At 46.6% G+C, this 13,612-nt stretch overlaps 1 protein-coding gene across 35 annotated transcripts in view; it reads right to left on the reverse strand.

Moving 5' to 3' along the window:
• The window catches only part of OBSCN (obscurin, cytoskeletal calmodulin and titin-interacting RhoGEF), a 304,918-nt gene that overhangs the window by 156,915 nt on the left and 134,391 nt on the right, over positions 1-13,612 (reverse strand). For 32 of the 35 annotated variants that reach the window (XM_088654044.1, XM_088654041.1, XM_088654038.1 and 29 more), the window contains 6 exons: positions 13,229-13,501; positions 11,265-11,531; positions 10,137-10,403; positions 7,735-8,001; positions 5,171-5,440; positions 2,184-2,450 (listed from right to left, as the gene is read on the reverse strand). In XM_088654044.1, the coding sequence (XP_088510170.1) occupies positions 2,184-2,450; positions 5,171-5,440; positions 7,735-8,001; positions 10,137-10,403; positions 11,265-11,531; positions 13,229-13,501 (1,611 nt within the window). The remainder of the gene's footprint in view (positions 1-2,183; positions 2,451-5,170; positions 5,441-7,734; positions 8,002-10,136; positions 10,404-11,264; positions 11,532-13,228; positions 13,502-13,612) is intronic. The other 3 variants (XM_088654052.1, XM_088654037.1, XM_088654026.1) reach the window with 1 other exon arrangement.

Below are 13,612 nucleotides of genomic sequence, written 5' to 3' on the forward strand. Positions count from 1 at the left end.
AAGAGAACTGGTATCTGAGAGAGTCATTATGATCAACACGACTTACTCTTTCTTAATCATGCCTCCTCCTGGCTCAGAATAGGAATAGCAGTCGGGTTTCATTTTTTTTAAAAAATGATCTGTTGATGTGTTTCCTTTTTTTAATAGCATTTGCTATAGCTGTACAGTGGTACCTCGGTTTATGAACACAATTGGTTCTGGAAGTCTGTTCATAAACTAAAGCGTTCATAAACTGAAGCGAACTTTCCCATTGAAAGTAATGGAAAGTGGATTAATCCGTTCCAGACGGGTCCGCGGAGTACTTAAACTGAAGCATTCATAAACTGAAGTGAACTTTCCCATTGAAAGTAATGGAAAGTGGATTAATCCATTCCAGACGGGTCCGCGGAGTACTCCACCTGAAACGTACTTAACCCGAAGCATGGGTGTAATTTGTTCCGGAAGTCTGTTCATAAACTGAAGCGTTCAGAAACTGAAGCGAACTTTCCCATTGAAAGTAATGGAAAGTGAATTAATCCGTTCCAGATGGGTCCGCGGCGTTTGTAAACCGAAAATTCGTAAACCGAGGTGTTCATAAACTGGGGTTCCACTGTACTTAGTTTATATAGTGATGGCTTTTTGGGCTGCCTAGAAAACATGTCTCATGGGGCAAGCTATATAAATATATATCTGAAGAAGTGTGCATGCACACAAAAGCTCATATCAATGACAAACTTAGTTGGTCTCTAAGGTGCTACTGGAAAGAATTTTTTTTTATTTTATATAAATGCAGTATATGGATAAATAAATGCCCCAATTGCACTAGCACTTTGACATTCAAAAGGGGTGTGTGCTAATAAGTCAAGCACTCTTGGCCAAATGCTCTCAACACCCCTAAAGCCCTAGTACACGAAAATACAAAACATAACGGTTGATCTCTTTCCTCCCATCTCTGTAAAATACTAGCTTAAAGGGAAAAGCTGTCTGGAGCAACCTCCAAAAGTAGTGATGCCACCCAAAAAATGGTCTAAGCTGAAATTTGATGCTGGTCTGGAGGTTCTTTCCCAGGCAAAGTACCTGCAGAATTTCAGAAGAAGCCTAAATCGTTGTTGTAAGATTAGAAAAAAAAATTCTGGGGAGAGATTTGAGCATTCCTCAGTTGCTGTCAGATGGTGATCAAGACAAAATTTGCTATGAATTTTGTGGTTTGTCTGCAGGTGAAACATATGAGGAACTTCAAGGGAAATCATGAAGGGTTTGGTGAGCCCAGAGTCCAAGCATAAAAGTTACTGTAATCATTTTCAGTAGTGCTTTCCTGTGTGTAATATGCTTCACAATTATTTTTTCATTTCTCCCAGCAAATTTCACACTGTTATGTGGTTACACTAAACCAGGGGTGGACAACCTCTGGCCCATGGATTAATTTTTGCCCGCCAGGGGTTCCAGTTTGGCTCATGAGGCCAGATTCTCAGCTGATGGGCAGGATATGGGGTTCAATCCTGTACTGGCTGCATGCAACAGTTCCCCATAGGGAACTGGCACACACAATCAATGCAGAGGAATTCAGCCCCCCCCCCACCAGCTCAGTTTGGCAAGATTCAATACAGACTCATCCCTGATCAGGAAAGGTTTTGTACTGTACTCAATGCTGTAACAAAACTTAGCTTTTTCAGGGACTACAGTGAAAACCCCTTCCTGGTGGCAAAAGGGGTTTCACTGAACCCCCTTTAAAAAATCAAGGCTTCTTCCTCACATTGCTGTGAGCTGCTTCAGAAGTGAGTGAGATGCTTCAGGACTTCAGAAGAGTTTGGATTTGATATCCCGCTTTATCACTACCCGAAGGAGTCTCAAAGCGGCTAATATTCTCCTTTCCCTTCCTCCCCCACAACAAACACTCTGTGAGGTGGGTGGGGCTGAGAGACTTCAAAGGAGTGCGACTAGCCCAAGGTCACCCAGCAGCTGCATGTGGAGGAGCGGAGACGCAAACCCGGTTGCCCAGATTACGAGTCTACCGCTCTTAACCACTACACCACACTGGCTCGCAGAGCACTAAATCACCCAATGCCAATTTTTTCCCCTCAGATGATTGACAGGTGTACAGTCCCACCCACCTGTTAAATTTGGCCCAATCCTAATAAAGATCCATGGAGCAAAGAACGGTTCTCCATGCCTGTTAGTCATAAACTCCAAAGAGAGGTTCTCACCTTTAACCTTTAACCGAGCTGTGGTCTTCCTGTCGGCTGTGCTGCAGCTGTATTCTCCTGAATCTTCAGGGACCACGGTATGGATGATCAAGCTGTGGGCAGTTCCTTCTACTTTCATTTCAATCTTCTGGCTGGGCTGGACCGTGGACGAACCCTTCTTCCATTCCACATGGACATTGGGTTTGGAAAGGTCACAGCGGAAGATAGCTGTGCCGTTCTCATCTACTTCCACATTCTCCAGCTGCTTTATGAAGATTACTGGAGCAACTGTACAGAGGGGGAAACAAAGCCTTTGCTAGAATGGTGTGTATATGCAAGTGTGTGTTTTAAACCATGTTTCATTGTTAATACAGCCCCAGAGTGAGGAACAGCATTGAAATACAATAAAACAATATTAGTTTAAATGCAACTTAAGCCAGTAATGTAACCACTTCAGCTAAATGAGGGGTACCACTTTAGTCAAACGCTTGGATGAATAATCATGCTTTTACCTGGTGTCAAAACTCCATTTCGCTTGGACTACTGCAATGCACTCTATGTGGGGCTACCTTTGAAAGTGACCCGGAAGCTACAATTAATCCAGAATGCGGCAGCTAGACTGGTGACTGGGAGAGGCCGCTGAGACCACATAACACCAGTTTTGAAAGACCTGCATTGGCTCCCAGTACGTTTCCGAACACAATTCAAAGTGTTGGTGCTGACCTTTAAAGCCCTAAATGGCCTCCAGTATACCTGAAGGAGCGTCTCCACCCCCATCGTTCTGCCCAGACACTGAGGTCCAGTACCGAGAGCCTTCTGGCGGTTCCCTCGCCGCGAGAAGCCAAGTTGCAGGAAACCAGGCAAAGGGCCTTCTCGGTAGTGGCACCTGCCCTGTGGAATGCCCTACCACCAGATGTCAAAAAGAAAAACAACTACCAGACTTTTAGAGGACATCTGAAGGCAGCCCTGTTTAGGGAAGCTTTTAATCTTCAAGAAAATAGTGTCTTTTAAGAGAAGAATCCTTGGAAAAGACCCTGATGTTGGGAAAGATGGAGGGCACTAGGAGAAGGGGACGACAGAGGACGAGATGGTTGGACAGTGTTCTCGAAGCTACGAACATGAGTTTGACCAAATTGCGGGAGGCAGTGGAGGACAGGAGTGCCTTGCGTTCTCTGGTCCATGGGGTCACGAAGAGTCAGACACGACTAAACGACTAAACAACAACAACCATATTTCTGTTGGAAGCCACCCAGAGTGGCTATGTATTATTATTATTATTATTATTATTATTATTATTATTATTATTATTATTATTATTATACACCAATGGTGCCTGATAAGGGTGGTCATTCTAAAGTGTGGGTGCCACTATTGAGAATATCCCCCCCAGAGTTTATCACATACCATTATTTCAGAGAACAGTGACACCCGATGGGCTGCTTAATTGTTCAGCAAGCATAAAAAATTAATTAGTTTTGTACTATTCCCAGGGGGGGGGGTATTTTTTTCTGCAAAAAATAATAATAGAGGACTAACACTGTCCAACATCTAATTAGGACATTTTCCCTGGTTGTAAAACCGTTTATCTAATAAATCCTCTGTGAGTATTGTAAGGCTTATTTTGTTTGGTTGCATTGTTTTGTACATATTTAAAAAATAGAGAGATTTGGGAAATAAATATATTATATTTATTTCCCGAATCTCTCTATTTGTAAAATACTGTATTTTTTCGTGTATAAGATGCCCCCATGTATAAGACGACCCCTATTTTGTTTAACCCCAAATTAAGAAATTAAGTTGTTTAGCTTTTGGGGTGGGGGTGGGGGTGGAGGTCACTTCCGCCAATCGCTCACCCGCCTGCCCGCCACTACCGATCGCTTGCCACCGTCACTGCCAATCACGCACCTCGCCACAGCTGCCAATCGCCAGCCTGCCACGCCATAGCCGCCAATTGCCCACCCAGTTGCCACTGCCAATCTCCTGCTTGCTGCTGCCTTTAATTGCATGTCCCCCCCCCTCTGCATTCACTATCCATGTTTAAGACGACACTCAGTTTTTGCCCCCTTTTTTTAAACAAAAAGCATCGTCTTGTACAGGCATCCCCAAACTGCGGCCCTCCAGATGTTTTGGCCTACAACTCCCATGATCCCTAGCTAACAGGACCAGTGGTCGGGGAAGATGGGAATTGTAGTCCAAAACATCTGGAGGGCCGAAATTTGGGGATGCCTGGTCTTGTACATGGAAAAATATGGTATGTACAAAACAATGCAACCAAACATACCACACAAGCATACACACACACACACACACAAAATAATCATTAAAATAATTGTTTAAAAAAACATGAGTACCCACAGAGGTTTAATTAGATAAAATTATTATAGTAGTCTCACATAAGCACAGTAGTGCTGGGAGCTTGCATCGCTGCTTCGCACCCCCAATATTCACCCCAAAGGAACCTCAGGGTTTGCACTTAGAATAAAGAGATCTGTGATTTGAGTAGATGAGTACCATGGTGCCTCGCAAGATGAATTTAATTCGTTCCACGAGTCAATTCGTTTTGCGAAAAATTCGTCTTGCGAATCGCGGTTTCCCATAGGAATACATGGAAATTTCTTTTTTTGCCCATAGGAACGCATTAATTAAATTTCAATGCATTCCTATGGGAAACCGCGATTCGCAAGATGAATTTTTCGCAAGATGAATTCGTCTTGTGAGTCACCATCAGATCGCAAGACGCATTCGTCTTGCGAAAAATTCGTCTTGCAGGGCACTCATCTTGCGAGGTACCACTGTAGATTTTTCAGTCAACAGGGCTAAGTTTCCTCTGACAGACACAATAGGGTATTGCAGGATCCAGATTATTTCGACAGAAGGGAGAGCTCTCCCTCTAAAGGACTGGCTTACTTGTGCTGCTCATTTAGCTGGGCCTCATTTGCAAAAAAAAAAGGTGGACCAGTTTGAGGGTCAATAACATAGATTTCCCTATAAAGAGTTAGCTCACTTACGCTGCACGGTCAGCTGGGCCTCAGAAGAATTCTGTCCCACTTTGAAAGTGACAGAGCCGGAGTCTTCGAGCGTCACCTTCCGGAGGGTGAGCATGTGAACTTTCCCTCGAACCTCAATCTCGTTCATTTCGTTGGACTGGAGAGGCACCCCACTCAGGCTCCATTCCACGTCCTTTGCCTTCTCCCGAGAGACCTTGCACTGGAACACCGCATCTTCATTTTCGTACAAGGTGATATCTTTCAGTGTCTCCACTATGGTGGCTGGTGCTTCTAAAATTAAAGCAAAAAGATTTTTCCCCCAGTTCCTTTTTTCTTTCCATATCTCTTTGATACAGTATTCACACACACCTGTTAAATGTGGTCTCTAATATTCATCAATTTCGGAAAGTGAAAATTAGTTAAGTCTGCCTTTAAATGTGAACTGAATTGAGCTTCTCCCCCCACCTCTATTTTGTTATAATTCCTTGTTCTTCTTTTCCCTTTCCGATTTTATGTTACACTCTGTGTCTTTAAAGTTTTGTAAACTGCTAAGAGCCTTTTTGCGAAGCAAGCAACCAATAAGTCAGCAAGTGACGAATAAGTCATCATCTCTCAGGCAACTAAGAGGAGATATGAGAGCCATCTTCAAATATCTCAAGGGCTGTCTCATGGAAGATGGAGCAAGCTTGTTTTCTCCTGCTCCAGAGGGATAGGACTCGAACCAATGGATTAAAGTTACAAGAAAGTTACTAAACATCAGGGGAAAATTATGACAATAATAAAACCACTTCCGCATCCCACGGAGGTGGAGTTGTGGGCGGGACCCATCTGCACTCTAGCGATGGGGCTGGGAGCCCAGCCCCTTTGCGTGTGGGGAGTTCCCGCCTACGTCATGCCTGAGCCGACCAATAAGGTGGGCTGCGGGGCGGGGCCTCACCCCCTTTTAAATGGAGCAGAGGCGGGAACTCGGCCTCGTTGCCCACTCACCCCTCAGCTGTTCGGATCCTTGCTGGTGGTTAACTTCTCACAGACTGCAACACACGGGTTGTAGTCAGATTTAGTGGTTAGGTTCCAATGCCTAAGCCAATACCGCTCAACATCTGTAACCAATAAAGTTGTGGCCTTTTCGCCCAATTAAAACCTATACAGTGTGTCATGTGTCTTATTTCATGGGAAGAGGGGTCATTGCCACACAACTGTTTGAGAGTGGTACGGTCTCCCTTGGGAGGTAGTGGACTCTCCTTCCTTGGAGGTTTTAAAGCAGAGATTGGCTGGCCACCTGTTATGGTTGCTTCAGCTGAGATTCCTGCACTGCAGAGGGTTGGAACTAGATGACCCTCGAGGTACCCTCCAACAAATTGGGTCCTCCCTAACAAGAGGTCATGTGTTGCGGTGTGTCCTGGCAACCCAAACCTGTGTTGTGCGTAGGAACGTTTGGATGGCCACAACACCCCATTGAAGGTGTCTCGATGCTGGGTGCAATTAGACCAATGGGACGCCAGCAAATTTCTATCGAGGGACCTCTATATAAGCCCATGTACATGTCCCTGAGCTTCCTCTTTTGGGCCAGTGCATCAGAACACCCGCCCACCTCTCCCTATATTTAGGGCTTGCACGCATGACCTTGCTATGCCGTCATGTGCCGTCTGACGCTGGGACAGGGGCACGGCAGGAATTTTCCCCACTTGGCTGATTGGCTGGTGCCATTTGGGTTTCACCTAGCAAATTGTCACAACTTGTAAGGTTGCGGATAGGCTCTGGTTCAGGTGATAGGGGTGGCAGAGCGGTCTGGCCATCCCTATGCGATGGGTATTCCATTAAAGGAATCCTGGGACTCTTGGTTGGTCAACCCTGAGAGCCTGAGTCCAGGAGGGCATCTGGCTGGTGGACTGGCTTGACCCCACCTTCCACTGCGCCGGGTGTTCACCCAAGGCTGACCTATGGTGTGCCCTGGGTCAGCGCTGCCTGCAAGGGTGCAGGTAGCTAGTCGAACCAGAGCCTATGCAACCACTCACTTGATTGTAATCAATAAAGTTGTGGCCTAAATTCTGCCAAAAACCAACCAACCAAAAATTTGAGTCTTGTCTGAATTTATTTGGGGATGGTTAAAGGGTCTACTGGATGGCCCTTGTGGTCTCTTCCAGCTCTATGATTCTATGATTCTAAGTGGGAGAGTTAAAAGGGACCCAGGTGGTGCTGTGGTTAAACCACTGAGCCTAGGGCTTGCTGATCAGAAGGTCGGCGGTTCGAATCCCTGTGACGGGGTGAGCTCCCGAGCTTGGTCCCAGCTCCTGCCAACCTAGCAGTTCGAAAGCACGTCAAAATGCAAGTAGATAAATAGGAACTGCTACAGCGGGAAGGTAAACGGCGTTTCCATGTGCTGCTCTGGTTTGCCAGAAGTGGCTTTGTCATGCTGGCCACATGACCTGGAAGCTATATGCCGGCTCCCTCGGCCAATAATGTGAGATGAGCGCGCAACCCCAGAGTCGGTCACGACTGGACCTAATGGTCAGGGGTCCCTTTACCTTTACTTTAAAGGGTCTACACAATTCTATGATTCTCCAAAAGACTGTCTGAAGCCTTACCGTTCACCAGCAGTGAAGCTGAGGTCTCCTGGTCTCCTGTGTCACAGCTGTACACTCCTGCATCATTGGCAGTCAGCTCAGAAACCATCAGTTCCACCACGGTGCCTACTTGCTTCATGGTGTACTTGCCACTGGACCTCAGGAGGGATCTGTCCTTTTTCCACTTCACAGGTGCACCACCTTTCGAGATCTCGCAGCGCAAGGTGACTGTGCCGCCCTCTACTGCCTCCTGATTCTCAAGCAGGTTAATAAAAAGTACCGGCAAAGCTAGAAAGGCAGAGAAAATGGTTCATAACAGTAATCAAAGGCACCTAAAAAGTAACACATTTATGGCAGCTAAACTTTGTTACCCGTGTTGTTATTTTTCTTGTTTTATACATATAGATGAAATTGTTTTTGCACTAAAAATTATAATCTTGAGGAAAATTAATGGGGGGCTCAATGTGGATATTTAATGGGGGGGCTCAATGTGGATATTTAATGTTCCAGGCCAAGGGGTGTGGATTGTGCAACACTTTGGTAGTTTTTTGCCTTATATGTGGAAGTGGTGGTTCCGACTTCACCAGCCCATAGTTTGTTCGTTGAACATTAATTAATGTTGGGGAGTTGGGACAGAGTTACAAGAGACAGTAGAGACACAGGCTGTGTGTGTTGGAATGTATTAGCCAAAATATTGGTTGCAGACCTCTAATATATTTTAATTAACTGATGTGTCAGTTGCTTCTTCATTTATTGAAAATAGAACATATTAAAGAAAATAGAACATATTAAAGAAAGACCCAGATATTTCATGGGGGTACAATTATCCAGCCCAAGCTAAACTTGTTTTAAGTCCCACTGCTATCACCGAACTTAACTCTCCCACTTAGAATCATAGAATCATAGAGCTGGAAGAGACCACAAGGGACATCCAGTCCAACCCCCTGCCGAGCAGGAAACACCATCAAAGCATTCCTGACATATGGCTGTCAAGCCTCTGCTTAAAGACCTCCAAAGAAGGAGACTCCACCACACTCCTTGGCAGCAAATTCCTCTGTCAAACTTCCTGTCAGGAAGTTCTTCCTAATGTTTAGGTGGAATCTTCTTTCTTGTAGTTTGAATCCATTGCTCCGTGTCCACTTCTCTGGAGCAGAAGAAAACAATCTTTCTCCCTCCTCCATATGACATCCTTTCATATATTTGAACATGGATATCATATCACCCCTTAACCTTCTCTTCTCCAGGCTAAACATGCCCACCTCCCTAAGCCATTCCTCATAAGGCATCGTTTCCAGGTCTTTGACCATTTTGGTTGCCCTCTTCTGGACAGGTTCCAGCTTGTCAGTATCCTCCTTGAACTGTGGTGCCCAGAACTGGACACAGTACTCCAGGTGAGGTCTGACCAGAGCAGAATACAGTGGTACTATTACTTCCCTTGATCTAGAGATGCTATACTCCTATTGATGCAGCCCAGAATTGCATTGGCTTTTTTAGCTGCTGCATCACACTGTTGACTCATGTCAAGTTTGTGGTCTACCAAGACTCCTAGATCGAGGGAGTCAGTGGAAAAGAGAAGGCTTCAGAGTTTGACTGGGTTGTGAGCAATTTTATGAGGAAGTATCTGATTATTAAAATGAAACAAAAAAGTATCTGATTATTAAAACGAAACACTAGGCAAACCCATAGCCTAGCAAGTCTAACTGGGTGGGGGATTCCATTGCAGAGGAACTGGCTGCCCTCAACAAAGGCTAACCCCTTTCCCTCCTTTGGTGGACAGGCTACATGTCAGGAGTCAGGCTCTGGGGCCTGTGGTGCTTTGCAGGACTGGGGCCTGCCTCAGCTTGTGCTGGAGAAGCAAGGAGTGGCCACCCAGGTGAGGCCACTTAATAACTCACTGCACCTGGTGGCAGGAGCTGGGAGGGATAAAAGCTCAGCATTTCCCTTCAGCTCTTTGCCACAGCAACGCTATCCCTGCCTGGTTGCCTCTGGCCTCTTGCTCTTGCTCTTTGGACCCTTGCCTTGCCGACGCCTTGATCCTCGACCCTTGGACCTTTGCCTTGCCGATGCCTTGCTCCTTGACTCCCAGACCTTTGCCTCTGCCTTGCTCCTTGACCCTGCGACTGCCTGCTGCTGGACCCTCAACCCTGCACCTGTTCCTGCTTCTACACCACCATCTTGCCTCTGGTCCTGACGTCCTCAGCCAGGGCTTCAACTGCCCGCCGACCAGACTGTGACACTACACATGTGGCCCAAGCCATTCAGGATTTGAAAGAAAATAACCATCACCTTGAGCTGAGCCCAGGAGCCAATGCAGCCAAGCTAACTTTGGCATAATATGCTCTCCAGGGTCTGCTCATTGATATTCCCATGTGCAAGGCCAGTCCCAGCAGCAGGAAAGTTTAAGGAAATGTGCTCCTCCTCACCTTTGACAAGCACTGATGCTGTGGTCTGCTGGTCCCCAGAGTCACAGGTGTAGTCCCCAGAGTCCTCTGGCTGCGCATTGTGGATGAGAAGCTCGACAGTGGAGCCCTTTTGCCTCATCTCGTACTTGTCGCTGGCTCGCAGTCTGAGGGAGCCTCTGCTCCACTTCACAGGCACGTCGGGTTTCGAGAGCTTGGCAAGGAGGGTGACCACTGAGCCTTCCTCAACCTCCTGGCTCTCAAGCTGGGCTTCAAAAAGGGCTGGGAGAGCTGAGGGCCATATGGGAGAAATGAGATCATTGTGAGTTGAAGGCAAATAGTTATTTGGGGGTTTGTAATGCAGACCATCAGCTACAGATAAGGAGAGGCAGACTGGCAAGTGCTCTCGAGCCTAATGTTCTTAATAAAAGTTTTCAATAAATGTCAAAAAACAAACAAAGAATGTTGGTCCTTGCTTCACTTGTAGGGGAAGTGAAGTCTATAGAACTTGGTGCCACTCAAAGCACATGCTCACATTTATTTATTTATTTCATTACATCTATAGAGATATTTTTGTTATTTATTACATTTGTATAACACCCATCGTTCGCAGATCTCGGGGTGGTTCACAACATAAAACCACAACATAAAAACCATCTTTATCTTCCAGTGAGCTCAAGTGATGTAGGTTAGGCTAAGAAATGGTGACTGGCCCAAGGTCACCTAGTGAGCTTCGTGGCTGAGTGGGGATTTGAACCCTGGTCTTCCAGTTCGTAGTCCAACACTCTAACCAATACGCCACACTGGCTCCTAAATCACAGTCCAATGTTGCTTCAGGGTAAGCAATGATACATCCATAGGTCTAAATGACAAGGGTAGGGTGCAGTGGTAAGAGGAGGCTTCTCAGAAACTATGTACTACTAGTTTAGTACATATGGATGTGTTTACATTGACTAGCCTTTTATATTTATAAAGCTTATAGATGTCAGGTTCTCATCAGTGCAGGGCTCTGATGACCTGAATGTTAATGGTTAAGAAGAATAGCTAGTATCCAAGGTCGGTTAAGGCCTTTTAGTCTAGAATGAAAGACAACCATGGACAAATAATTTGCACTACAGATCCTAGGACCTGTTGACTTAACAAAACCCCTACCTTCAACGGCGATGGTTGCTGTGGTTTTCTGGTTCCCAATGTCACAGGTGTATTTGCCAGAGTCCTCTGGTTTTAGATTGTAAATCTTTAAGGTGAGTATTGTCCCTTCTTGCTGGATTTCATACTTGGAACTTGAAGAAATCACTTGGGCTCCCTTCTTCCATGTCGCCGATACGTCAGGCTGGGAGACTTCACATTTCAAGATGGCCGTACTGTCCTCTTGCAGCTCTTTGTTGGCCAGCTCCTCTTTAAATGTGGGAAGTGGTGCTAAAAATACAAAATGTGAATGGTATTTTAGAAAACTGCTAGAGGGACTAGCAGAAAATAATGACCCAGTTGCCTCATAGCGCCTTAAAGGAGGTTCCAGGCTCGTGTGATGAATTTTGCAGATTCAGAAATCATTTCATGTTCTTCTTAGTCTCTTTTATTTAAACTTATTGCACAACAAATACATTCAGCCCTGGGTGATCACAATGCTCATTAGAATCATACCTGCCAAGTTCCTTTTGGAGAAATAAGGGATCGGACCGGAAGTAGCAGACCGGAAGTAGCGCTGCCGCCATTTTGGAACTGGGCGGAGCATGCTCAGAAGCGACTTTTGATGCTGCTCTGCCCAGTTACAAAATGGCCGCCGCGCCAGAAGTCGCACTGCAGCCATCTTGGAACTGGGCAAAGCAGCATCAAAAGTCGCTTCTGAGCATGCTCCACCCAGTTCCAAAATGGCCGTCACGCCAGAATAAACTGGGGAAAAACAAAAAAAAATCCGTTTTTTCATCTGGGAACAGCTGGAAAAACGGGGGTTTCCCAGGGAATACGGGAGACTTGGCAACTATGATTAGAATACAAAATATTTTCCTCTCACTTCTTTCACATGTGCTGATCTGTTTCTTTCTTCTTCTTCTTAGTCATATGCAGCCTGCCTTGTGGAATTATGACTTCCTGTCTCACAACATTTTACAGTAGTAACCGCAGGCGCGTAGCAAGGGAGGGGCGTAGGGGGCGGGCCGCCCCTAGCTCCATACTAGCTCCACTCGCGCAGGGGCAGCGCCCCTGGCCCGCCCCTCGCCTCCTCCGCCCGAGCAAGAAGAAAAAGAATGCGCTGCGGAGCAGTTTCCACGCGGCGGTGGCAAACCGCTCCATAACACACTCTGCTTCAGAGCTCGCCGGCCACCCGGACGGACTGCGCATGTGCAGACATGCGCAGTCCATCCTGGCACATGCGTCACAACGCACGCATGCTGCGGAGCGACGCCCCGCCCCAGGCAGCCAAGCGGCACCGTTCGCCACTGGGTAACCGGAAGCCGATTGTGCTAAAACATATTGATACATTTCCTCCTTTCTGCCAATCACAAAGAGAAGCTCAAGATATAACATAGTTGGTGTCACAGGTGCGACTACTCTAGAGTAACAACTCTCCAGACCGTTGCCTTTTCATGCTTTTATTATGTGCAGTCTATTTACAGTGCTAGAGCTGTACAGGATACATGTTCTCAGTCTGACTCAGAACCCTGGAATGGCACTTCCCGCGTTTTCTTCCAACATAAGAGTCTGGGCACCCCAAATCTCCTTCCGCGTTTCCTCCTGCGTAATTCCGGAACCGGAGGGGGAAAAGGTCTCCTTTCCAGGTTTTCCTTCTCCCCCTTTCCCCCCTCTCTCTCTTCCTCTGCCACGTGCAGCAAGGGCTCTGCTATCCTGCCAGAGCATAGCTGCCAAGTTATCCCTTTTTAAAAGGGAAATTCCCTTATGCTGAATAGGCTTCCTCGTGAGAAAAGGGAAAACTTGCCACCTATGTGCCAGATCCCCGTCTCCTACTTCCTCCTTCCCCACTGGACTCCTCCCCCTCCCCGCTGGCTCCGCTGCTGGTGGAGGAGCTGCTCCTCAAGATGGGGGGGGCTCTCTGTACTCTTTCCCCCTCACAGTTGGCTTGCCTATTAGTTTTGTCACAACGGCCCTCAAGGGATTACCTTTCACTTTGAGCTGTGCCGTGGAGGTATATGGTCCAACCCGGAAGGTGACAGTGCCTGAATCTTGCTGGGTCACCTTCCTGAGCTGCAATATGTGGATCCTGCCTTTCTCAACGGAGATCTTGTTCATCTCATTGCTCTGGAGAGAGGCCTCCTGAAGCTTCCACTCCACATCCTTCGCATTGTCATGGGAGACCTTGCACTCAAAGGTCACATCTTCATCCTCAAAGACCTCAGTGTTCTTCAGCCCCCTAATGATGGTGATGTCAAGTCCTGCAAGTGTCAGCGATGGTGGAAAGTGAGGGAACAAAGTTCTTTTAGTGCAGACCATCACAGTTGGATCCAGCCAGTGCTTTGTTCTCTGTTAACTATCCTACAAGCCAG

The sequence above is a fragment of the Zootoca vivipara genome, chromosome 11 (assembly GCF_965207765.1).
Source record: "Zootoca vivipara chromosome 11, rZooViv2.hap1.1, whole genome shotgun sequence".
NCBI lineage: Eukaryota > Metazoa > Chordata > Lepidosauria > Squamata > Lacertidae > Zootoca > Zootoca vivipara.